This window comes from Cucurbita pepo, chromosome 3 (genome assembly GCF_057944985.1).
Source record: "Cucurbita pepo subsp. pepo isolate OVF chromosome 3, ASM5794498v1, whole genome shotgun sequence".
NCBI lineage: Eukaryota > Viridiplantae > Streptophyta > Magnoliopsida > Cucurbitales > Cucurbitaceae > Cucurbita > Cucurbita pepo.
Genome location: NC_141800.1, coordinates 3,728,847 through 3,754,396, shown reverse-complemented (window position 1 = coordinate 3,754,396; position 25,550 = coordinate 3,728,847). Strand labels below are relative to the sequence as shown.

The following is a 25,550-nucleotide window of genomic DNA, read 5'->3' as shown; positions in this document are numbered from 1 at the left end:
CTATGGCTCATTACTGTCCCGTCAACCTCACGATTTAAAACTCGTCAATTAGAAGAGGTTTTCACACTTTTATAAAGAATGTTTCGTTTTCCTTTCTAACCGATGTGGAATCTTACAACACTGGAGAGTATGGCCATCGTCATTAGCCACCTTCTTTATTTGTATAGGGTTTATTAAGTATATTTTCTTATATTATTTCATTAAAATTAATTGATCTAAATCAAATTTATAATGTTAAATTACAATAAATAAATTTGAACAATCTATTTAATAATTTTTATGGGTAAATATTAAATTTAAATTTAAATTTGAATCGAAGTTGTTAGATAATAATGATAATAATAATAATAATTCTTATACAGAAAACAATCCATTAAAATATATTTTCAAAATTTATAGTGGAAATAATAATAAGTTTTTTTTTTTTTAAAAAAAAATTATATTTTAATAACATTTACCAGAAAATTTAAAGTCAATGTTAGAAGCATAAATAATTTTGGCGCCCTTTGAGAAGGGGGGGTTTCCAGTCGGCTCCTTGGGCAGCGGGGCGTCTTCTACGTCTTCGCCATGTGAGATATGTCTCGGCCTCTGGACCTTCCTATTCCCAGATTCTCTCTCTTTCTGTGCATTTGATTCTTATCAGATCCTGCTTTCTAATGCCCCCAGGAACCTTCTCACCTCTCGATCCTCTCTGTAACCAGTAAGTCATTTCTGTTTCTCTGACACTGTTTTTAATTTTTTTTTTTGTCTATTCAACTTGTGATCCTATCTGTTTTTTCGCATTAATTTTTGAATCTGTCTGCTTAATCATTCATTCCACTGCCAACGATTTTCTTCTCTTTTGTAATTTTTTAAGCTATTTCTTCTATTGTTGTACTGCTATTCGTCTGCTTCTTGGCCCCTTTTCTGTCTACTTTAGAGATTACATTCGTAGTTCATGCCCATGATGAAACCACCTCCTGGTTTTGATGTTTAATGCCTTCTACGATGGTCAACTCTTGTAATCTGTTTAAATGGAGCTGTAAATCGATGTGGAGTTCCTCTGATTTTGTGTAGGATGTTAAGATTGGGGCAATTTCCCAATAAGAAGAAGACCAATGGGTTGCACTTCTTCTGTTTACGCTGTTGGGAGGAAGAAGAAACTGAGCATCCCCGAGATGGTTATGTTTGTTCCTTCCATACGAATTCCTGTGCAATCTGATCTTCAGAGACCTCTTAGAGGGCTTATTTCTAAAGATCTTGCTGATAGACTGTCTTCACTTCGTAATCAGATTGTGTTGGTGGCTGAGGATACTGGTTTGATTCTGCCCTTTTTGACTCTACTACTTAAATTCTTGTTTAGGCGTTAATCATTGTAGACATTCCAGATTTTTGTTTTTGTTCTTGTTAGACATAGATTTGATTTGTAACCCCAATTAGTTTCTTCCGTAACTGAATGTTATTGTGAGATCTCACGTTGGTTGGAGAGGAGAAGGAAGCATTCCTTGTAAAGGTGAAGACGCGTTTTAAAACCTTGAGAGGAAGCCTAAAGAGGATAATATCTGCTAGCGGTGGGCTTGGGGCTGTTACAAATGGTATCAAAGTTAGACACCGGGCGGTGTGCCAGTGAGGACGCTGGACTCCCAAGTGGGATGGATTGTGAGATCCCACATCAGTTGGAGAGGGGAACGAAACATTCCTTATAAGGGTGTGGAAACCTCTTCCTAGAAGACGCGTTTTAAAACCTCGAGGGGAAGCCTAGAAGAGAAAGCTCAAAGAGGATAATATTTACTAGGGATGGGCTTGGGCCATTACAAATGGTATCAGAGCCAGACACCGAGCGGTTTGGACCCCAAGGGTGATGGATTGTGAGATCCCACATCGGTTGGAGAGGGGAACGAAGCATTCCTTATAATGGTGTAGAAACCATTTCCTAGAAGACGCGTTTTAAAACCTTGAGGGAAGCCCAAAAGATAAAGCCCAAAGAGGATAATATCTGCTTGCGATGAGCTTGGGTTGTTACAGTTATAAAGTCGAATGATTGTCCGGTGAAATTAACCGAAATGAGTTTAAGCTAGTATGAACACTCACATGTTCACAAATATGAGAAAAAACTATTTGTTTTGGAATGAAATGAAAACTTGTTTTGCAGGTGGATCTGCTATTACAGAATTGCGGCGAGTTCTGGAGGAGTATCTATCTGTTTTGATTTGTCTAACAAAGAAGGGTATCTTCATCTCATCCTACAGTAATTCTCTGTTTCTCTCTTTTATGGATGACAGTTCCAATTTTATGCAGAAACCATAGATGATGGACTAATAGAGTTCAAATGGAGAAATTTAGAACATGGACGACAAGTAAGACTAGCTTCTACATTCATACATTGTATTGTTTACTTATATAAAATCTGCAGCCATGTAATTGAGCTTCAAACAACATGGTGGGCAGGAAATATGTGTAGCAAACTTCTGGTTTGAATTGCTATCTGTTCTTCACTTAATGGCCATGCTGACTCTATCAGAAGCTGACTCCTTGATGATCCCCAAGGATCCCACTGGTTCTGGTTTGAGAGTAGTGTCCTCAGGTCCTATTTACTAGCCTATTTTATCATACTTTTCTTCTCGAAACTGAAAATAAGTGTAGATTCAGAGATTCTCGAATAGGTCAACCTTTCAAACGGCTGCTGAATCCATGGTCAGTGAAGAGACAAGTTCAACGGTCTACCTATTAAACTAAACATATCTTAACTTTCAGATTGCAAGAGGGAGGCCATTGATTTACTTCTTAAAGCATCGGGGTACCTCGATTGCTGCATTCGGGATATTCTGGTCCACATTCCATTTGATATCAAGTATGCAAGCTTCAACCGTTTTAAACCTTTCCTAGTAGACTTGTGCTGCAGTATCATTGTCTGACATCTTCTACACACGTTTCCTAGGAAGCGAATGCCTAAAAGTTTTCAGCCTGGTGCGCTTGAAGCCATGTCAATTCAAACATTGGGTCAGGTACAATGTTGTTGTCGTCCTATCGATCGATATGAAGTGGACGTGTCTGTCTCAAGTTTTCGATCTGAAAGTTATTTCTATTACACTTCTTACTAGGCTTTATGTCTTCTTAGTATCTATAGCTAACTTCGGGTATCTGTTTATAATCAGGGAACTGAAATCCAACTTGGTTTAGCTGTTGAAAGTCAGCATGCCACCTTATCTGTTAAAAGGAGATTGGCTTGTGAGCAGTTGGTCTATTTCAGCCAGGTTTGAGTTATTTTCTTTCTCCCATTTGAATTCTGTGGGGATAGACTGAGTCTGTTTGGTTAAGATTGTAAGCACGTCCTGACAAAAAGTCGAATCCACCCACTCACCTACCAATAAAAGGATAAGAGGGAATGTGCGAGATCCCACATCCATTGGAGAGGAGAACGAAGCATTTCTTGCTTCTTATAAGGGTGGGAAACCTCTTCCTAGCAGATACGTTTTACAACTGTGAGGCTGATGGCGGTACGTAATGGGCCAAAGCGAATAATATCTGTTTGCGGTGGATTTGGGCTGTTGCAAATGATATCAGAGCCAGACACTGGACGGTGTGTCAGTGCTGTGTCAGCAAGAACACTGGGGCTCCAAGAGGGGTGGATTGTGAGATCCCACATCGGTTGGAGAGAAGAAAAAAACATTCCTTATAAAGGGTGTGGAAACCTCTCCCTAGCAGACGCGTTTTAAAATCGTGAGACTGACAGCTGTACGTAACGGGCCAAAGCAGATAGTATCTGTTAGCGGTGGGCTTGGGTTGTTACGTAATGAGTTCATGCTATGATGACGCCTACCCATGATTTAATATTCTACTAGTTACCATGATTTAATATTCTACTAGTTAACAACTAAACGTAGTAAGGTACGTATAAGTTGTCCCAACACTTTTATAAGTCTAGTGAACGTAGGTGACGTTTCTCTTGAAGACATCTTTTCCCAAAAACGAAGAACATTGCCTTACTTTTGCTGGGTATCAATCTCCCTAGTTTTGCATTTCCTTGGAGTTTGATGAGTTGAGTCTCTTGTTCATCAGGCTTACCAATGCTTATCAGAATGCGACACGGATCGAGGATACGAAAAGAAGCACATGTCATTCATCAAATGGAAATTTCTTGAATCCAAGGTTTTCCCATAGCTGTTAAGCGTTGTTTCTGCATTTCTCAAACATCTTTATATAAGTTTCAAACATGTCATTGCATCAGGCTGCAGCTTACTACTACCACGGTCTGATCCTCGACAAGGGTTCGGAACCGTCGTGCCATGTCAGTGCCGTGTGCTGTTTCCTTGCTGCAGAAGAGCTTCTTCTTGAAAGCAAGAGAGCCTGCTTGAGCTTCTGTCTTGCATCTCCTGTCACCAGGTTAGTGATGACCTAATTCAATCAGTTCAAAACTTGAATCCTCAGTTTTCTTCATGTTTTTTGCTTTCATTTCTGGCAAGATCTCCTCCACTTTGGGGAGCCATGAAGCATTTACATCAGAAAATCCCAGAAGTTGCTTCTAGGAAGTCTCAAATGTATGGATATCTGTTGGAACAAGAAAAGTAAGACTAAAATAGTGTTTTTATGTGTATATGTAAACATGAATTTGAATGTAAAGTAATTGAAACTTGATGAACTGTCACAAACAGGGCCCTTCAAGCATTACCTGAATTACCAGAATTTCAGCTGTCGTTAAGGCCAGAGGAATATCAGCTGCCTGAGATTGATTCTTCAGCTTGGAGCTCTGAAAATTGTGAAGCACAGAGTCAGACCTTGAAGGAACACCTCAATGATAGTGATTATGAGACTTTGTCAGAATGACTTCTTTTAATCTCTTTTGTTAAATTTTATTCTTTCTTCTGTAAGCTAAAATATATGAATATCACTGATTATGGGCATACTTAAGAATCTAATTCGAGGGTATACACGGGTTGAGTTGAATCGGGATGAGAAATTTTTTTGGATCAATTTTATATTTTGGGTTGGTGACCTGAGCAACTCAAATAGAGCTCATAACTGTAAGATTCCACCTTAGTTTGATAGGAGAACGAAACATTCTTTATATGAGTGTTGAAACTTTTTCCTAAAATTCACGTTTTAAAATCGTGGGTTGACGGCGAGACGTAACGGACCAAAACGAACAATATTTGTCAGTGGTGGGCTTGAGCTATTACAATAACCCAACCTAATATTCTATTTTTAAGTTGGGTTTGATTGTCGAGATGTCTTTTATATATATATATATATATATATATATATATATATATATATATATATATTTAAAAACATATTTATCTTCCATATTTGTTACGTTCGTATCTAAAATCTTATAAAACTTAAATATTAAATATTCACAGGTCACAATACATCACTAACATTAGTGGCAACATGCTCACGGATCCAAGTTTGTTCATCAATATTTTCAATTTATTCTCGGCCAAATGTCCCTTTGCCACATAATGAGAACGAGACGATAATATTACATTAAAACAGAACACCACTAATTAAATCATTATAATTTTGACATAATATATATTCAAATTTGTACAAATTAAAAAAAAAAAATCAAATTTTAGGGATTTAACTATTTAATATTGGAAGGTTGAATTTATAAGTTAACCAAGTTTTTAAAAATTAATTTAATCATGCATCCCTAGGTTACCCTTGAACAAATTTAAAAATTTAAATTATAGTATTTCAAAATATTTATTATAGTAGTGACCAAATTGTACCGAGACATCAACCACGTGATGATTATTAAAATAACTCCTTTTATAATATTTAAATAAAGATGGGAATATTTTAATTTTCAAGATTACAATTAAATTTATATAATATTTGTGAATCGTTGCATGTTTCGTAACATGGCAAATTCCACAATTTATGGAAAAATATATAATTTCTTTCTGCGGTTTATTACCGTTATACCCTTCAACTTTTAACGTTATTGCAAAAATAAATTTAAAAGTTGAGGGGCAAATTGGAATTTAAACCTTTTTTTTTTTAATACCAGCAGGCGCTCGAAAAACAAAAAAACACGTTTGATTCATTTTCCATATCAGGATTGAAGAGCCGAGGGAAAAAGCCTTCACAGACCAAGATTAGCTAATCATTCCATTGATAACGCGTGCGATGACTGATATAGGGTCAGTGTGTCGGTTTTCTAGATCATAGAGAGGGTTTATACATGTTCGGTATCCAAATTCACCCAAGAAAGAATTTCTTCAGCGAACGTCGAATCAGTTCAAAAACCAGTCCCTACACGAACATAAACAAAAAGAATGTATTATTTTTTAATTTGAGTAAAATATGGTAGAAGATAGAGATAAAATTAAAAACTTGTCACATGTCTTGCTTCAATTAAATAGAGAAAGAGACGAATCTGATCCAGGAATTCATGTTTGATTCTTGCAAATATTGCGAAATTGTGGGGCTTCTGGAGAAATAATGCTTGTAGAGCCCTTTTAATGCAAAAATGTCATTGTATAAGTACTAAATTGAAAAAAGTCCATATTTTCCCAACTCTAAAATAGTATTAATTAATATATTTATTTTATTAAAAAAAATTGAGTTATGTTCTTCAATTTCGGTGGAAAACAATATATAAATTTAACATATTATATATATATATATATACCTAAAAAAATTAGCACTAATTTTAATTAATTATTTGTCCTTATTATTATTATTATTATTATTATTAAGAGACAAATAATTAATTAAAATTTCATGTCTTGATGTCTGATTGCTATCAAAAATAAATTTCCTATTTTAAAATAATTATTCTTTTATTTATTTACTTATAATTTAAATTTTGTATAAATAATGTTTCCGCTCTAACCGAGGTAGTTAGTTTTCAAGTCATATCACCGAGAATTTGTGTCATACCAACTAAATCATACCTGTAATTATGGATCGAGTGACTGTGCAACCAATCATAAATAGAACCAACGGCTGAACATACACTTACGAGGTAGATGTTGAAATAATATAAATATTAAATTTTATCTTTATTTAGTGGGATATTGGCGTTATTTAAGATTAAAAAAATTATATAATTTATTTATTTGATGAGAAATAAATTATAACATTTAAAATTTTAAGCATGTGATTATTAATAAATAAAATAAAATTAAAATTGAATGGATTAGTTGACAAATTGAGCGCATAAAGGAAGCAATAGAGGTGCGTCACAGAGTAGTAAACTCTCCTATTTTCCAATTCCGGAATTGCCGACCATTCCGTAGCCACCGGCCACCACACAGCCACCCTCGTGTCTGAACTCAAGTAGTCCAACGGCCAATTTTCAACAAACACCTACTGCGAACTCCCCAGAGTACTCTGTACTTCCACACTCCGCCACCGCACCGCCGCGGTTGTCGCCATCACCACTTTCCGGTCACCGCAGATCCTCTTTTAACTTTTACCACGTCTCCCCCACATTTTCTCCATTCAACTTGCTACTTTGATTTTGTTGTTCCCACTGTCTTTGACAATTGACGCTTCTCATTCCGTTTTGGGGCGGGAAACTTGCTAAGTTTGTTTCGTCTCCATGGCCGCCACCGGAGCTTGTGTTTTCCATGGCGCTGTGTTCTCATCTCTCCGGCGGGATAGGACGTGGTCCAATGGGAGTTTTAAATCCGGTTCGATTGCGATCCATAATGCTCGGCGATTTGCTGTGTCTACTACTTCCACGGACCAAGTTGTTTCGTCGTCCTCAGAGACTACTGCAACCTCGTCGGTGAGTGATTTGTTTGGTAATGGTCGGTTTGAGAAGACTTACGAACATGCTGCAACGGAGATTGTTGGAGTTGGTGCTGAGAAAGAAAGTCCGTCCAACTCGGGTTGGGAAGGTACGGAGGTCCGGCGGAGCTTGAAGGATTATTTCGAACAATCGGTTGAATTGATTGGATCGGACGGTGGGCCTCCTCGCTGGTTCTCGCCGCTGGAATGCGGTTCTCGGATGGATAATTCTCCCTTGCTTCTGTTCTTGCCTGGTTGGTCTTCTTCTCCTGTTTGGATCGATTGTTACTTCGTTATTCGTATCACATTTTTGTGTCACGCGCCAAATCCTCTGCTCATCTCTTAGAATGACTACTTATTTTCATCGAAAAGAACGCATCGCTGATTTCTTCCTCATTTACTCTGTATAACGCCTCTGTATTTCTGGATTCTTCTGGCATTTTTGCCATTGATTATCGTTTGATCGCTTTATGATTTGAATCTGTAGGTATTGATGGCGTTGGACTTGGACTCATCAAGCATCATGAGAAGCTCGGGAAGTATGCGAAATTCTTTACACTTATTGTCTTATTATCCTTCACTTTGATCAAAATTGGATTCGAACACGAATCGAAGGAAACGTTCAGTAACGGCTAACTTTCCGATGATTTTTATTGCCTTCATTCAAGGATTTTCGACCTATGGTGCTTGCATATTCCAGTCAGAGATCGGACGCCATTTACAGGTGATTATCAGCAAGCTTACTTTGTAATGAGGGATTTGAGTCCATGATTATCTAATTAAGCTTACTTTACTAATTGAACTACAATGCTTCCCACTAAGTGATGGATCTATCAATTAAAAGAAAGAATCATCATCTTGGGCAATGATGATTCAAATTGAGGTGTCTCAACAAAGGTCGATTTAGATTAAGAAATCTGTATTGGTTATACTGAATTGTTTGCTGTCATAATGCGAGATTGAATGGGAAATTCTGCAATATTGGCAGATTTACTGAATTGTTTGCTGTAAATGCAGAATTGATGAAGTTGGTCGAGAAAACAGTAAAGAATGAGCATCAACATTCACCAAACAAACCAATTTATCTTGCTGGAGAATCCTTGGGAGCATGCCTTGCTCTGTGTGTTGCTGCTCGCAATCCACATATCGACATTGTATTGATTTTGTCTAATCCTGGTAAGCTCAATGGACTATTTACTGAGTCTTTTTGCCTCTATGATTGCATGAAATGAACTTCCTGACCCTTGTAGACTGATGTTGAAGTTGAACCGCCCAAACCCATAGCTAATAGATATTGTTTGCTTTAGCTCCTAGGTTTTAAAACGTGTATGTTAGGGAGAGGTTTGAACACCCTTATAAGGAATGTTTCGTTCTCCTCTCCCTAACATATGTAACAAGCCAAAACGGACAATATTTACTAGCGGTGGGCTTTGACCGTTACATTATAGCTAAATTGGGATACTCAATGACCAAGAATGAACGCAATTCTCAAAGTGAACTGCACAACATTTTGTAATTTTGTGTAATGTATGTATTTCTCTTCTCTACTGAATAGTTCGTTTTTATTGTCCCCTGGCAGCTACTTGTTTCAGCAAGTCACCATTACAACCTGTAATATCTTTGTTGGAATTCATGCCAGAATCATTGCAAGTTAGCCTCCCTTACATACTGAATTTACTGAAAGGTTTTCTTTCCTTGTGATTCACGTTTTATTTTCTGTACTTATTGGTTGAAATACGTACATCATTTCCACTTGGTAAGTTGATAGTATTTTTCAGATTCTCAATTCATAATAGGATGACCATTAGTTGGGTGTTTGGTATGCCTTTAAAAGCATAAACTGCTGCTTTATATTCAAATGGATGGGAAAATTGTACTTTGAAATATAATTCTCGTGCAACTGATTTCAAAAGTTTGGTGTTAAAGAATGAATTGAAAAGATTTCTAGTTCAAATCTGTAGAATGTAGCTTTTGGACCTCGAGGTGATCGTGCTCTGAAGGATCATGTTTAATTATTGGTATTTCGTGATGATCGTTTACGTTATAAAATAAGTGACGGCAACATATATTTTAGGTGATGCTTCTAGGCTGCCATTGGCTGATGTGGGAGTCATATTGCAGCTAATAGTTGGTGAATTATCACAGGATCTTGCTGCTCTATCTTCTCACCTCTCTGTAAGATGAGAGCTCTATAGCAACCTGATAAAAGATCATTTCTCAACATAATATTTCCATAGAAACTTATGGGATCTTCTTAAAAACGATGCTCACGCTAATGATCGATGTTGCAGGTTCTTGCTGATATTTTACCAGTAGAAACACTCAACTGGAAATTTAAAATGCTTAAACATGCTTCAGCGGATTCTAACTCATGCCTCCATGCTGTAAGAGCTCAGACTCTGATACTCTGCAGGTCTATATCTCAACTCAAAATCCTTTATTCTAACAATAATTAAGGGAATTTTTCTCTGTATGTTGCTTAGCTTCTATGCAGCCTCCGCTTTCTTAAGGATTGGTTATTTCTTTCCATTCTGTTATCAAGCCATCCTTGCTTCACCAATTTGTTTAGTAGCTTCAGATAATGAAGTTCAGTTCTGGTATCATTTTAGAGTTTAACACTGTGGAATGAAGATAGTTAGCCATAGTATTGATGGAATTTTGGATAAGAAATCGAAGTTTTTATCTGACATCTCTAAGCCCACCGACCCTCCAATAATCTGTGTTTCTTCGGATATGGTTGAACTTTAGTATTAGTATAACCCAGAATCCTTCTTAGCCTCTGAACAATATACAGTGGAGAGTGTTGAGAATTGTTGGGAGACGAGTCCCACATTGGCTAATTAAAGGGTTGATCATGGGTTTATAAGTAAGGAATACATCTCCATGCCATGAGAACTTATGCTCAAAGTAGACAATATCATACCATTATGGAGGTTCGTGATTCCTAACAGAGAGATGATCATTATATTTCTTAGCCTCTGAATAATCTGTGGTGGAAAGATGGTCATTATATATCTTGTAGTCATGTTTTTGGGGAAGCATCCATGCCGGATGTTTGCTTGTGCATTGCATTCTTTGTCTAAGATTTATTATTTTGTCTTTACAGTGGCAGAGATCAGTTGCTACCCAGTATCGAGGAAGGTGGAAGGCTTCATCAGTTTTTGCCAAAATGTGAGATTCGAAGATTTTCCAACAATGGCCATTTTCTTTTCTTGGTAGGACACCATTTTCCTTGTATAGAACTCAGCTTTAGATTAGTTTTTAATATTTTATGATAATTAAATAACATAATTCTGCTAGTGAATGCATGGCAGGAGGATGGTCTTGATTTGGCTGCTACAATCAGGGGTGCTGGTTTCTATCGACGTTCACAATACGTGGATTATGTTTCGGATTTCATCCCACCGTCGGCTGCTGAAGTCAGAAATATATTTGAGAACTTTAGGTGATTACACTTCGACACAAACTTGCACAAATATTTTTCTGTCACTTATTTTCTATTCTGATAACGATGAGAGTGCCAGTCAGTTCCTATAGTTTACTGTCTTACGTGAAGGTATTGTGATATCAAATTTGTTGGTTTTGAGAATTTTAAGAATAATTTATGATGTTTCAGAATCTATTGCTTAATTTATGAAAATTTTAGTGACCAATCATTATAAACAAGTTCGTTTTTTTGTAGTTTTATAACTTTTGCAACTAGTCCTGTGCTGCTTTCAACTCTAGAAGATGGGGAAATTGTGAGGGGACTCGCAGGTATTCCTGAAGAAGGTCCTGTCCTCTTGGTTGGGTATCATATGCTATTGGGACTCGAATTGGCTCCCATGGTAGGCCAGTTCTTCAAAGAAAAGAACATAATCTTACGAGGGATGGCACATCCTATGCTATTTATGAAAATGAAGGAAGGAAGTTTACCTGACTTAGCAACCTATGATTCGTTTAGAATGATGGGGGCAGTTCCTGTCACTGCCAAGAACTTCTACAAACTTTTATCTTCCAAGGCTCATGTCTTATTATATCCCGGGGGCATGCGTGAGGCTCTACATCGAAAGGTAACTTGACTGACAAATTGAAGGCACTAGTTTTCTCTCTCAAGTTTCATCCATAGTTTTCTTCTGTTTAGTTGACACGAATTTAATTCTCAGAATGAGTTTGTTCAATACAAAACATACCGTTTGTTTGACTCTCTTTCTATATAGGGAGAAGAATATAGACTATTCTGGCCTGAGGAATCAGAGTTTATTCGGATGGCTGCTCGGTTTGGAGCCAAAATTGTACCTTTTGGTGTTGTGGGAGAAGATGATATTGGTGAAGTATGCTCCTCCTTTCCCATAACCTGCCATTTTTTTTAATCATCCTTCGCTTTCTTTCTCTTTTCCCTACCTCGGGTCCAGAGAAGTTGATAACTTCATGTGTTTGGTCATCTATATATTCAAAGGATTTGGCCACAGTAGCTATACTAGCATCATTAGACCTATAACAGTCCAAGCCTACCGCTAGCATATATTGTCCTTATTGACTCGTTGTGTATTGCTGTCAGCCTCACAGTTTCTAAGACGCGTCTACTAGGGAGAAGTTTCCACACCCTTATAAGGAATTCGTAGTTCCCCTCCCCAACCAACGTGGAATCTTACAATTATTGTGAGATTCCACATCGGTTGGGGAGTAGAACGAATCATTTTTTATAAGGGTGTGGAAACCTCTCCCTAGAAGACGCGGTTTAAAAGCCTTGAGAGGAATCTCAAAAGGGAAACTCCAAAAAGGACAATATCTGCTAGTGGTGGACTTGGGCTGTTACAATGGTATTAGAGACAGACACCGGGCGGTATGCTAGTGAGGACACTGGCCCCCAAGAGGGGTGGATTGTAAGATCCCACATCGACTCCTGGAAACCTCTCTCTAGTGGAGACGCGTTTTAAAAGCAGTGAGACTATATATACAGGCCAAAATAAACAACATCTACTAACGGTGGGCTTTAGCTCCAAAATGTTCCCACATGCTCTTTCTCAATTATGTTCTCTTTCGATTTCATTTGTCACAGGTGGTTTTTGATTATGAAGATCAGATGAAAATCCCAGTCCTTAAAAAAAGAATAGAAGAACTAACCAACGAAGCAGTGAGATTGAGGTTCATTTTGTTCTCGTCATCTTTAACGTTCTCTCTTCGTAAACGCAATATCACTTTTCTTGCTCGGATATTTTTCTGAATGATCTCTGTTTCGACAGGGCTGATGTGCATGGCGAGGTTGCAAACCAAGATGTCCACTTCCCCGGAATTCTCCCTAAACTTCCTGGAAGATTCTACTATTACTTCGGAAAGCCATTCGAAACCGAAGGTACGTTTACGTTTACTACAAGAATTTGTTCTCTTGATGTTGTGCTTGGGTTAACTTGTGATAAACACTTCAATTGTTGAACATATAAAGGGCGGAAAGAGGAACTACGAGACAGAGAAAACGCTCACAAACTGTATCTTCAAGTAAAGGGTGAGGTGGAGAACTGCCTTGCATACTTAACAAGTAAAAGAGAACACGATCCTTACAGGCAGCTATGGCCTCGTCTAGCTTATCAAGCTAAGCATGGGTTTACGTCTGAGGTTCCTACTTTTAAGTTCTGAGTGTTCCATGCTTGTTGGTGAAAAGCTGACCCTGATGGCCTATTTGGTGCTCTTCTTGTTCAGGTAAGAACTATAGTCCATGTCTGTTGTTATTAGGATTTTTTCATAGTGTTATTTTGTGGATGCAATTTTTATTCATTTCCTGAGGAAAAGAAACAAGCCTTTAATGTGGAGACCTTGTATTCATCTATCACTCTTGCTTTAACTGCAAAATAATCAGATATCATTGATTTTATCTGTTTTTTTTTTAATCTTAGTTATAGAAGAATTGATATGTTTGTGTTCGATGAAAGTTCCATGTCCGCTAATTTAGGGAATGATCGTGGATTTGTAATCAAGGAATACTATATCTATTGGTTTGAGGCTTTTTGGGAGCCCAAAACAAAGCCAGGAGAGCTTAGGCTCAAAGTACATTATCATACCATTGACGAGAGTCGTGTTCATCTAACATGGTATCAGAGTCATGTCCTAAACTTAGTCATGTCAATAGAATCCTCAAATGTCGAACAAAGTATTGTGAGCCTCGAAGGCATCGTAAAAAAATGACTAAGACTCCAAAAGAAAAAGAGTCTAGCCTTGATTAAGGGGAGGCGTACTTTGTTCGAGGGGAGGTGTTGGATGAAAGTCATACAAGTGGACAATATGATACCATTGTGGAGAGTCTGTTCATCTAACAGTTTGGATGGCTAGAAAACTGATTCTTTTTTACCTTGTCTTCATAATAACTTAAAAGAGCCTTAGGAAAAATCTTCCCTTAGTAGCCATTATTCTCATCAATGTGTAGGAGACCGATAGCCTTTCATTTCCTCTTCGGTAATGTCTTTGTAACAACCCAAACCCACTCAACAGATATTGTCCGTTTTGGCTCGTTACGTATCAAAGTTAGTCTCACAGATATTGTCCGTTTTGGCTCGTTACGTATCAAAGTTAGCCTCACAGATATTGTCCGTTTTGGCTCGTTACGTATCAAAGTTAGCCTCACAGATATTGGCTAGAAAACTGATTCTTTTTTACCTTGTCTTCATAATAACTTAAAAGAGCCTTAGGAAAAATCTTCCCTAGTAGCCATTATTCTCATCAATGTGTAGGAGACCGATAGCCTTTCATTTCCTCTTCGGTAATGTCTTTGTAACAACCCAAACACACTCAACAGATATTGTCCGTTTTGGCTCGTTACGTATCAAAGTTAGCCTCACAGATATTGTCCGTTTTGGCTCGTTACGTATCAAAGTTAGCCTCACAGATATTGTCCGTTTTGGCTCGTTACGTATCAAAGTTAGCCTAAAAAATATTGTCCGTTTTGGCTCGTTACGTATCAAAGTTAGCCTCACATTTTTAAAACGTGTCTACTGGGAAGAGGTTTTCACATCCTTATAAGGAATGCTTCTTTTTCCACTCTAACCAACGTGGGATCAACAATCCACCCCCCCTTGGAGACCCAACGTCCTCGCTTGCACACTACGTTGTCTCGTTATGACACCATTTGTAACAGCTCAAATCCATCGTTAGCAAATATTGTCCACTTTGACTAGTTACGTATTACCGTCAACCTCATGATTTTAAAACGCATCTTCTACGAAAAAGTTTCACACCCTTGTAAAAAATGCTTCGGTTTTCTGTGCATGAGATCTAGCCTTCTCGTTGCTCAGCAAAAAAAAATGCAATTATAAGGCCCGCAGCCCTTTTCCCTCTTTTGGTTTCTTCTAATATTTAAATTGATTTGCACGCCTCAATCGTAAAATTATTATAAAATAATAATTTAATTATGAACAAAAATATGTTTTTAAACTATAAAAATTAAATTATTATATAATTAAAGAAGCAACACTTAATTTTGATAAAAAAAAATTAGGATAGGAATTAAGTATAGTTACAAATTAAATAGTTATAAATTAAAATTTAAGAATTAAATTATTATGACTAAATCATTAATTTAATGAAAGTTTAAGAATTAAAATCGTTTTAAACCTAAAATATGAAGATTTCTTCTAAATATTGAAAATTCATTCAATGATGACGACCTCATGAGGATGAACAAATGTCTTTAACTCTTAAGATATGTTCGTATTAACCTTAAAACTCATATCAACTAAATATCTTTTCATTTAATTATGTAACGAACACGGTTAACTCTTTACAAACAAAAATTATTGAGAATGTAAGGGGTTTTGTCCCGAAATGAGAATCATAAATTAACGGTCCAAGTGTAAATGAACTATTCCCATTTTGGGATGAAAATATTATATTATTTTGAATATTATGACATAAAATCTTTGAGCGACTTTCCGATTTAACCAATTGAGATAGAGCTAGATCTTGGTTCATACGAGCTTTTGTATTTAAAACAAATGTCATTGCGTCAGTTTTCAAAAAGACCTACTAACACGAACGCTGTTTTGAACCAAATAAAAATGAACTAAAAAATTAAAATCACTCATAGAATAGAAACTTGGAAATATGAAATAAATACATAAATATATTTAAAAGAAAATGAGAAAACCATTAAAAAAATATAAAGAAATTAAAAAAAAAAATTGGAAAAGTGAAAATATAGCATTCGATTCCATAGAGAGATCTTCTAATTGTCCTAACAGTTTCTCAACTTCAACCACTAAACAAAAACCGCCACGTGTCTTTAATATTCACATCTCTCCCACTAAACCAAAAAAAGGAAACGGACTCCGGTCCGCCGCCGTGGAATTCCAGAACCACCAAAACAAAAACAAACAGCCGCCGGAGAATCGTACGAAGAGTACCGGAGATTTATAAGCGAAGAGTGAGATCGATGGTTACATGTTCAACGGCGGTATCGGCGTTCGGAGAGAGAGCATCCGGCGAGGCGGAGGCGGTGTTGGTGGTGGTGGTGGTGTTAGCACTGAAGTGATTCTGATTAAACCAATGCTGGCCGAGAAAATCAGCCGGAGCCGGAGTCGTAGTCGGAGTCGGAGTCGGAGTCGGAGCTGGAGCAACCGTGTAAGGCTGCGGAAGATGGTGGTGAGCCGTCGTCGGCGGCGGTGGCGGCGGCGGAAGCGAACCGAGATGAAGAATTTCAGAGGCGAAAGCCTTACGAGAGGCGGCTCTTTCTCTCTTGTGAGCGTTTTGGTGGCCGCCTAGGGCTTGAGAAGTGTAAAATTTGCGAGGGCAGTAAAGGCACGGAAAAATGCGAGAGGAAGAGTATTGAGACTGGAACTTTCTGGAAGCTTTGGGTGCAGAATTTGAAGCGGTTGTTGTTTGGGTAAGGAAGTCGTAAATGGCTGGGTCCGCCATTGATGAGAGCTTTCAGAAACCAGAGAAAATGAGCTAACCACAAAGATGGATAAACTGGGGATATATATATATGTATATAAGAGAGCAAAACTGATTAGAGGAATGATATTACCAATGATTTGTTTATCTAGGTTGGACAATATTGCCCTCATAGATGTCTCCAATTGTTGGAGCAAAAGAGAGAATATCTCTATCGGGAGAGAGAATCGAGAAATACCATATTACCCAATATATCTGCCGAGCCAAGACGTGGTATATGTTAACCCCACAATGCATCTTGTCTGCTTTGGCCCGTTACGAATCACTGTTAACATACTATACCGTTTGTATCAGCTCAAACTCTTAGCACCCCCTTGAGATCAACGTCCTCACTGGCACACCACACCGTCCAATGGTTGGCTCTGATACCATTTGTAACATCTCACAATCTACTCCCTTGGAGATGAAAGTCTTCACTAGCACACCACACCGTCTAGTGTTTGACTCTGATACTATTTGTAACAACATCTCACAATCCACTCCCCTTGAAGATCAAAGTCCCGCTGGCACACCACACTATCTGATGTATGTCTGACTTTGATACCATTCGTAAGCTGTCTGGCTTTGATACCATTTGTAAGCCACCTCCCCTGGAAATCAATGTCCTTGCTGACACAAAGTCCGGTATCTGTCTTTGATATCATTTGTAATTGTACCACTTTTACTTGTTATATATCACCGTCAGTCTCACGATCTTAAAACGTATCTACTAAGGAGAGATTTCTGTTAGAAATCACGACTCTTCACAATAATATGGTATTGTCCACTTTGAGCATAAACTCTCGCCATTTTGTTTGGGCTTCCCAAAAAATTTCATACCAACTAAAATGAATTTCCTACTCATAAACACATGATCATTCCCTTGATGAGTGAAATTATTATTTTAAGAATATTAAAATGGTCAAATAATATGTGGTAGAAATTGGAATTGAAATTATTATTTAAATTAGATTGGGTAAAAAAAGTATATATAAATAAATAACATTAAAAGTAATGGAGTAAATAGGTTAAATTATAAATTGAAAACAAGATGGGTAAAAGCAGTAGTAGTTTAAAGATAGAAGGGCAAAAAGGGAAATAAGAAAGAATAGTTTGTTGAGGATTTGGATAAAAGGACAGGAAGTGGTAGCACTATCCAATCCAGTGCAGACAGAGCTATGTCCGACATCTACACACCAATAATAATAATAATAAAATAATAATAATAATAAATATTAACAAAATTTCTCAGTTTTATTTATTCCTTTGGAATCTCTAATAAGTTTTCAAATGTTAAATTACAATTTTATCCCTTGAATTGTTCGAAAATAAAATTTTAATATTTGATTATTTTTTTAATTTGTTAAAATTTACGGTTTTAATTAGTAAAAAATTTCGGTAAAATCTGAAGATTAGGATTGTAATATAAAATATAAAAATAAAAAATGGAATTAGGGGTTAAATTGGAAAATCACTGTACAGCTGTCGTTTTGTGGAATGTACAGCGCAGCAGTTTCCAGTTGCGGTCACTGCGCTGCGCGACGGCACTGTAATTGGTTGGTTAAAAGCGCTTTTGCTTTACATTTTAAATTTTATTCTTTAAAATAAATAAATAAATAAATAAAATGAACCTTTCTGTTACTGCAAATGCCAAATCCCAGTTTCTGTTTGTTTGTCGTAAGCGATCAAGGAATTTATAATGAAACGTCATGTCGACTTGACCTTTAAATTATAACCAAATTTCAACTCAATTCAATACGTAATCTCTCTATATTATTATTATTATTACTATTTTTATTTTTAACTTTAAATTGTTCCAAAAAATTAATGGTGGGCCTTCTGATTGTACACATTGGGCTCGGCCCATCTCCATAAGTTGGATTCGGTCCAGACTAATCTGTAAATGGGCCGCTTTGTTTGAAAGTATTTTCGGCCCAAATTGTCCCAAGAAATAGAACCCAACCATGGTTAATTGTAACCACATGTTCTATTGAGAGTTTCGACATACATTACCTTAGGTTTAAATGATTTTTTAATTTTTTAGTGCATTTCCTTTATTTTAAAAAATAGGTTATATAGTCGAAATTCACACTAAAAACACCTAAAAAAAACATTTCAATGATTACGAAAACTTACACTCAAAATGGATAATATCAAACTAGTATATAGGGTGGTTGTTTCTATCTTTGGTATCGACTTAGGCTTTCTCATGAGCACCAGTAGGCCCACGTAGGTGGGTTCAAGACAATATCAAACCAATATATTAGGGTTTCGCGAGAGCACCAACAGGCTGGTGTAGGTGGATTCTCTCCTATTCTGGAACTTTTCAACAAAAGAAATCAAAAGACAACATTCTAGAACTTTCAAAAGCCTCTTTCTTTTGTTCTCGAGAGAGAACCCAAAGATATACTCATACTTTTATCGTTTAACGTATTCATGTCAATAGAATCCTCTACTTTGTTATTCGAGAGATTGTTGGAGTTGCACACTAATAAATAAAGAACACTATCTTCATCGATATGTATTTTTACCGTCGTACACATTTGATATTAATAAATTTACATTCATAACTTGAGAGATTTTCATTAATTTTGTTTTTCAGTTGAAGTTGTCTGGTTGGAACAATGGCAGAGCAAGGGAGAGGTAAGAACTTTGTTCAACATGTAGGAGATAATATACAGAGGATAATGGGAAGTGGGTTAAGCCATTTTTGAAATGGAAATGACAGAAAACACAGTAAATATGTACACTAAGGGGTATGTTAGAGAAGAACAAACCTTGCCTTGGCTGGAGCTTGGGAGAAGAACATGTCAGCTGATGCTGAAGTATCTGGGATCATCTGGAAAATGGTACTCCACCTTCAACTGTCATCACAAATTAGAGCAAAAAGAATGAACAAACAGACAGATAAGTAATAGCAGCTCAGCCAAGATATCAGCATATGTATGCAGCTTCAAGCTGAATCCGTGCGTGTGTGTGTGTGTGTGTGTGTGTCGAGATGCAAAACGACGTAGATAAATGGAGGAGGCTACTGGTTAACCATTATTACCTTGCCCTCATCGGAATCTGAATGGCGTTGAGGGAAGACGACCCGCATGTCGTTGTATAGATAGAATTTTCTTTCACCATCTGTATCCAGGTTAGGCTTGTTTTGCTCGGAGACTGGCTCGGATTTGGATTTCCGAGATGATCTAGAAGATTTTTTTGGTAACGGACAAAGGAAACGGAGGTGAAGAGCGTAGCGGAGAGCGCCAGCAGGATTCTCATTGACCTTCAGTTTCTTGTCATTTTCACAGCAATTATCAACCCAGTAGCCATCCTTCTGATCAGGCCCCCTCTGGTACTGATTCTCAACACCTAGAGAAGTAGCATCTGTCTTTTGGTTATCGAAAAACCGCTCTGACCCGTCCCCGTTATCAGAGCCTTCTCTTCGTCTGTTTCCATTTTTCGCACTGTCCCTTCCGTGTCCAGTAATAATTCCATTGGTTTCTGTAATGTTCTTGCTAGCCACATCGGTATCACCTCTTTGGGAAGCTAATATCAAATTATCCGCCATTTTATTGTCGTGGTCGACCTTCCCTTCTTTCGACTGCATAGAAGCTGCATTGGAGGAAGCTAGAGTACCCTTCTGGCGCAAGAAGGTCTAGTTTTCAGAACACAGAAAACACGAACAAAATTAGACAGTCGTACAAAAAGAAAAAAACGTCAAAAACATCAGTTCGATATCGAACACTACAGAGCGGTGATGATAAATGAAAACGAAAAGCAGCATCGAGGTTAATATTCACCACCTTAGTGCCAGCAGGCATGTCGCTCAAATCGTAATTGCAGAGAAACGTGTGCAAGGGAGTCTTCTCGGGATTGCTGAGAACCTGTGAAAAAGAAACTAAATCATACAGATCGTTCTTTACTCGCATATGCTCGTTTAATTGCAGCCAAGTTAACGTATCGAATGCATAACGTGCACAACTTTGCATTACAATTTAGATATCACATCAATCAAGCACTAAGGAAACATGCAATTCGATTCGTATCTCGACAGAAAAGGACTAACCAACTTACCAGTTGAACACGCCCTTTCGTAGGAACCCGAAGACGGCTCTTCACCGTTTGCAACTCATCGTTGCTCGGAACCTGTTTGGATTTCTTATCTCTATATTTGTTTAGTAAGGAACTTTTAGCAAGATCAATGGATGCATAATATAGTAAGAAGCGATCTCCATCCACACTTGCTACTGAAAATGGCAGCTTCTGGGAATGTGGTGAGAAGTTCCCTCCAGTAATGCTTAGAACAGCCAGAAAACCATCAATTTGCTGTGTATATAATGCATAAGTAACAAGTAATCAAGTCAAGAACAAAATCTTATACATCAATTCAGAACTGGAATTATGCAGCAGAATACTAACCTGACACGGTTTGCCAGATAAGAATCGACCGGATAATAATGACTCCTCGAATGAACCAACCAACGATCTCCTTACAGAAAGTCCACTCAAACTTCTAACAAAGCGCATGCTCCGGGAAGTAGGGACCGAATCCTGAGACATAATCCAACGAGCACTCTTGGAACCTTCCAAGGAGGATGGTCGAAACTCTTTCGCCAAAATAACATCTTCAAACGATTTCATTTCCTCTTCATAAGATTTTTCGATATCGCCAAGAAGTGAATGATAACCGACATTCTCTTTCTTGATGTTTCTGCATCTTCCTGCATTTTTCATTCTCTCTGAAATCTTTGGACCAAGAGGTGACAGAGAAAGAGGTCCCATAGACACCATCTCAGGAGATAGACTTCCAGAAACGTCGTGGGTTCTTATGCAACTCAACTTACTGAGTTCATCGTGACCTGGACAAGATAAAATGTCGTCCCGAGCAAGAGAGTTCTTATTTTCTACACTTAAAACGACTGATTTCACGACACCACTGTCATACAGCAATTTTTTCTGTTCTAATAAGCCTGCTAGAGATCCGGTTTGCAAGGTAAAATCATTTTTGCTTCCAACATGAGCTTTCTTAAAATCATGGACAGCAGCAGAAGTTCTTGAGTTTTCAGATATCGAGGAATCGGTTTTTCTGCTATCAGTGTCCAATGGGTCACCCTTAAACTGGTCTGGAAAAAGCATGCTGCTCAGTGGAGATAACAGCCGTTTTCTGACTGCTGAACCACTGGATTCATGTTCATTGATCCTAATCTCGGCTACCTTTTCATCCTTTCTAGAACTAGTTTCCCCCGACACGAATCCCACTATCCTAGCAACAGGCTTATGGCTATCTCGTCCACATTTAGAGTTAAGCCAGCAACCATCATCCATAGACCCAATTTTCGGTCCATGATAATTGGAAGCGTTTTCAAATCCCCCACCAACCATAGCTAAGTTCCCACGAAAATTTGGAAGCTCCATGTAGAAGTTTCTCTCGGAATCCCCGGAGGAAGAGTACGGTGTACTCTCATCACACCTGCTCGAGCCTCCATTACAGCTTCCAGCCAAATTGCAGGAACTCACATCGTTAAAACATGGAGGACTCTGCAGAAACATGCTCAATGAGCCTGCTGGTACCTCCTCAGTTTTCGCACTGATGGGGACTTGTGGCAACCCCATGGTCGATCTTTCAAGAAACTAACTCGTATATTTCAAATAGGACTTCACTCAGGTTCCTTCTCTTTTTTCAATTACATATATAAATTTTCTTTCCTTCCGAGTGCGTGTTGAGGGAGCCTTACTCTACCGAGGTTTCTAATGGACGATCATCTACCTTAAAGCACTACGGTTTTAAATTCTTAACTACTGATGCTTATTTGTACCCTGATGAAAGAAGAACAACCAAACAATTACAATTCCAAGATCTAAATATAAGCCAATGCTATGTATCTTCCAAATGTATCCATGATCTAGCCGTACCCTCATCCATGCTCATGGAGTTTGTCGTAAACAAAATCAAGCAGATGTGGGATATCCAAAGTTTATAATGAGCAAAGTTCTTCCGACCTCCATTCAAATCGACATCCAAAGACATACAATTCGTCATTGCCAACGGAACGAGTAAGCACCCCTGAAAATGATATGAACAATGATTAGTCCCTTTGTCAAAATCTAACACATTCACTTTAACCTTGCATCTCTATAGCAGCACAATTTTTTTCTGTGTAATTAATGGTTATAACTGACAAGATGATCGTCGACGTTCTTCGATACTCATCAAGATATGATCTACTGGAAGAATGTGGGACAAAATGCAGAATCCACCATATATGAACACAACGGAAGAACCAGAGACGGTACAGCAAAAAGAAACAAATTCACAACCCCTCCATTACACCAAAACAAAGCATTTCTTAAGTAAAGATCTACACGAGATTGTCCATTTCATAAATAAACACCAACTCAAAAAGCAGAATCGAACAACCAAAACGTCTAACAGGAAGATGATTCGAAAAAGGAGCAGTTACTTGTACGATATCCATAATCCATTCAACGCAATAGCATTACTTCTCTGTTCCTCTTCTTAAAGCTATTCCATCCTTCAGTAATTAAGAAGAAACACAGCCAGAAAAAAGGAACCACGAAGGAAATTTCCATCAAAACTCAAAAGTCTAAAACCACAGCTCCTCAGCAGCACACATAAATGACCAAACAAAAACTAAAAACAAAGTTATCAGAAGCTCGATCACCCAAAATCATGAACAGAAACAAAAACTTAACGTTTCAGTAAGAGAAAATCGAAACAAAACATCTCGAGTAAAAGACGCACCAATTAGCTGTCGGGTGAAAGAATCCAGGAGAAAAATCATCTCCGAACCAAAAATCAACACCTCCAGATCGAGAATCCCGATTATTCACCGATTAAACAGAAGAAACAGCAAGAAATGGGAGAGAAAATGGAGGAGAGAAAGGGAAAAGGGGGTGTTCAACTGGAAATGGTGATGGAAGAGGAGAAGAAGGAAGAAGTGATAATGGGTATTAGGCGAAGGGGAAAATGAGTTAAATTTTGTTCTCTCTCCCATGTTTATAATCCCAAAACACGCCATCGTCATCTCATCTCCATCATCGCCCCATCCCAACTTTGCCACCGCCATTTCTTAGGCTCTAATATTCTTACAAATCCCATTTCTTTTATCTTTTATTTTAAATTAAAATTCTTTTTTTTTATTTGCTTATATTTTCGTATAAATGTTCAAATTACTTTTTTTTTTTTTTATAATTTTTATCAATATTAATTAAATAATAATTATTGATATGTAGTTTCAAACGAGGTAGTTCGTCCAACACGATAAATAGTGTTCAACCCGGACTTCAATTAATATTAAATTCCATGCAGTATTGAGACGAGCTAAAGTAATATAACGTACCTTTTTAAATGAATGACTTCCATCATTTATATGGGAGCAAGTTTTCAAAACTTATTTGTCGTGTTTCTAGTCGTCGGGTGAATTCTCCGCTAATATTGTCTTTATATTTAGGTCGTCCGACTAAACGAGCTTATGTTCCATAAGTCGACCTAACATTTGTTCATTTTCACCTTGTGGCGTTATGAATTAGGCTCAAATATACGCACTTCTTTAAAAAAAAAAGCTTTATAAAAAAATATAAATACTAATTTTTTTAAATTTTTAAAATGACAAATTATTTACTTATTAATATTTTAATAAATGCTCGAACAACTTGACTTCATTATTTAATAAAAGTTATTTAATTTAAATTTTTATACTAACTTTCCTAATTAATAATTAATTACGTGTAAGATAAATTATAAATTGTGATTTTATTTTTAATAAAAATAAAATCCATTTTGAGTGTCTTTTCGGAATTTTCAAAGGCTTATAATTGATTTGGGTCAACTTTGAGGAATGAGACCATTTATTTGTTTTAGTGGGGTGGGTAAAAATAAACTCTATTTCACATGGTCCTTTTACTTTTTTACCCTTTCAATAATAACACATTAAATCACAAAAAAAAAAAAAAAAAAAAGAATTATAGCTTTTCATTTTTTTTAAATATTTTTATTTTAATTTATCGTCACATTAATTTTCTTCTAAATTTATTACCATTTTTATATCTCAAGAATAATTTTAAAAGTGAAAGATAATATTAAGATAATATTATTTTAAAAATAATAACATATTAATTTTTATGTCTAAATAGTATAAACAAATAAAATAATATATGAAGAATTTATTAGACACAAAATTAAAAAATTATAAATTTATTAAATATTTTAAAAATGGTGGTTTTTTAAATAAATTTGTAATTTTGCCGTTTTTAATATATATATATATATATATATATATATATATATATATATATATATATATATTAATAAAAAATTATTTTTAATATTATTCAAACTCGTAAATAGATTTAATTTGAACAAGAAGAAACAGAGAATTTAGGTGGATGGTCATCATAATAAATGAACAAATAGCCCAAAAGATTGACACATTCCATTGATGTCTTTTTCTTTTTTTCATTTTTATTTTTTAAATTATTATTTGTTTGTTTATAACAGCTAAATTGATTAAGACATTTGTATATTAATTATCTTATATAAAATAATTTAATTAATAAATAAATTGGTTTCACTTTTGAATATATTATGACTAATGGATGGCATCTAAAAAAACCAATGGATGATATTTATTTATATTTTTTATTAGTCCTAAAATATCAGTATCCAACTCTTTAATTTCGAATTATTTCATAGTATATATAACAGAATAATTATATAAATTAGACCAAATTATAAATTTAATTTTTTTTTGTTTTTAAATAGTATTTAATAAAATCATTTTGTATATGAATTTTTTATCTTAATAAATTTAATATTTTTTTAAATTAACCAGTTTACTAGACATAAATATTGAATTTCATGTCTAATAAAATTCTAAAAATTTAGAATTTGTCAAGAAACTTAGACACAAAATTAC

General features: G+C 36.4%; 3 protein-coding genes across 5 annotated transcripts; 2 read left to right on the top strand and 1 right to left on the bottom strand.

The window, feature by feature from the left end:
- The first annotated feature begins 496 nt into the window (after positions 1 to 496).
- Positions 497 to 4,923, top strand: LOC111791015 (Endosomal targeting BRO1-like domain-containing protein). Of its 2 annotated transcripts, none has more exons than XM_023672186.2 (12): positions 497 to 700; positions 1,057 to 1,296; positions 2,132 to 2,206; positions 2,287 to 2,336; positions 2,428 to 2,563; positions 2,734 to 2,830; positions 2,918 to 2,984; positions 3,135 to 3,233; positions 4,039 to 4,128; positions 4,208 to 4,362; positions 4,443 to 4,544; positions 4,632 to 4,923. In XM_023672186.2, exons 2-12 carry the CDS (start codon positions 1,098 to 1,100, stop codon positions 4,801 to 4,803), a joined length of 1,242 nt encoding a protein of 413 aa, XP_023527954.2. In that variant the 5' UTR covers positions 497 to 700; positions 1,057 to 1,097; the 3' UTR covers positions 4,804 to 4,923. The 2 variants fall into 2 exon arrangements, with proteins under 2 accessions (XP_023527954.2, XP_023527953.2); XM_023672185.2 differs by having other exon boundaries at positions 498 to 700; positions 2,278 to 2,336.
- Positions 4,924 to 7,189: 2,266 nt separating this feature from the next.
- On the top strand, positions 7,190 to 13,578 carry LOC111789803 (phytyl ester synthase 2, chloroplastic). Of its 2 annotated transcripts, XM_023670497.2 has the most exons (14): positions 7,190 to 7,979; positions 8,213 to 8,264; positions 8,394 to 8,449; positions 8,743 to 8,901; positions 9,305 to 9,409; positions 9,800 to 9,900; positions 10,017 to 10,138; positions 10,832 to 10,940; positions 11,040 to 11,170; positions 11,408 to 11,777; positions 11,925 to 12,038; positions 12,767 to 12,852; positions 12,951 to 13,060; positions 13,151 to 13,578. In XM_023670497.2, exons 1-14 carry the CDS (start codon positions 7,535 to 7,537, stop codon positions 13,339 to 13,341), a joined length of 2,151 nt encoding a protein of 716 aa, XP_023526265.2. In that variant the 5' UTR covers positions 7,190 to 7,534; the 3' UTR covers positions 13,342 to 13,578. The 2 variants fall into 2 exon arrangements, with proteins under 2 accessions (XP_023526265.2, XP_086978955.1); XM_087122829.1 differs by lacking the exon at positions 9,305 to 9,409.
- Positions 13,579 to 19,174: 5,596 nt separating this feature from the next.
- LOC111790711 (uncharacterized) lies at positions 19,175 to 23,700 on the bottom strand. Its single transcript, XM_023671734.2, has 6 exons — positions 23,378 to 23,700; positions 21,034 to 22,678; positions 20,689 to 20,940; positions 20,418 to 20,498; positions 19,676 to 20,269; positions 19,175 to 19,490 (listed from the first exon to the last, which is right to left on the bottom strand). The coding sequence occupies exons 2-6, from the start codon at positions 22,225 to 22,227 to the stop codon at positions 19,437 to 19,439; spliced, it is 2,175 nt and encodes a 724-aa protein (XP_023527502.2). The 5' UTR covers positions 22,228 to 22,678; positions 23,378 to 23,700; the 3' UTR covers positions 19,175 to 19,436.
- Between the last annotated feature and the right edge of the window lie 1,850 nt (positions 23,701 to 25,550).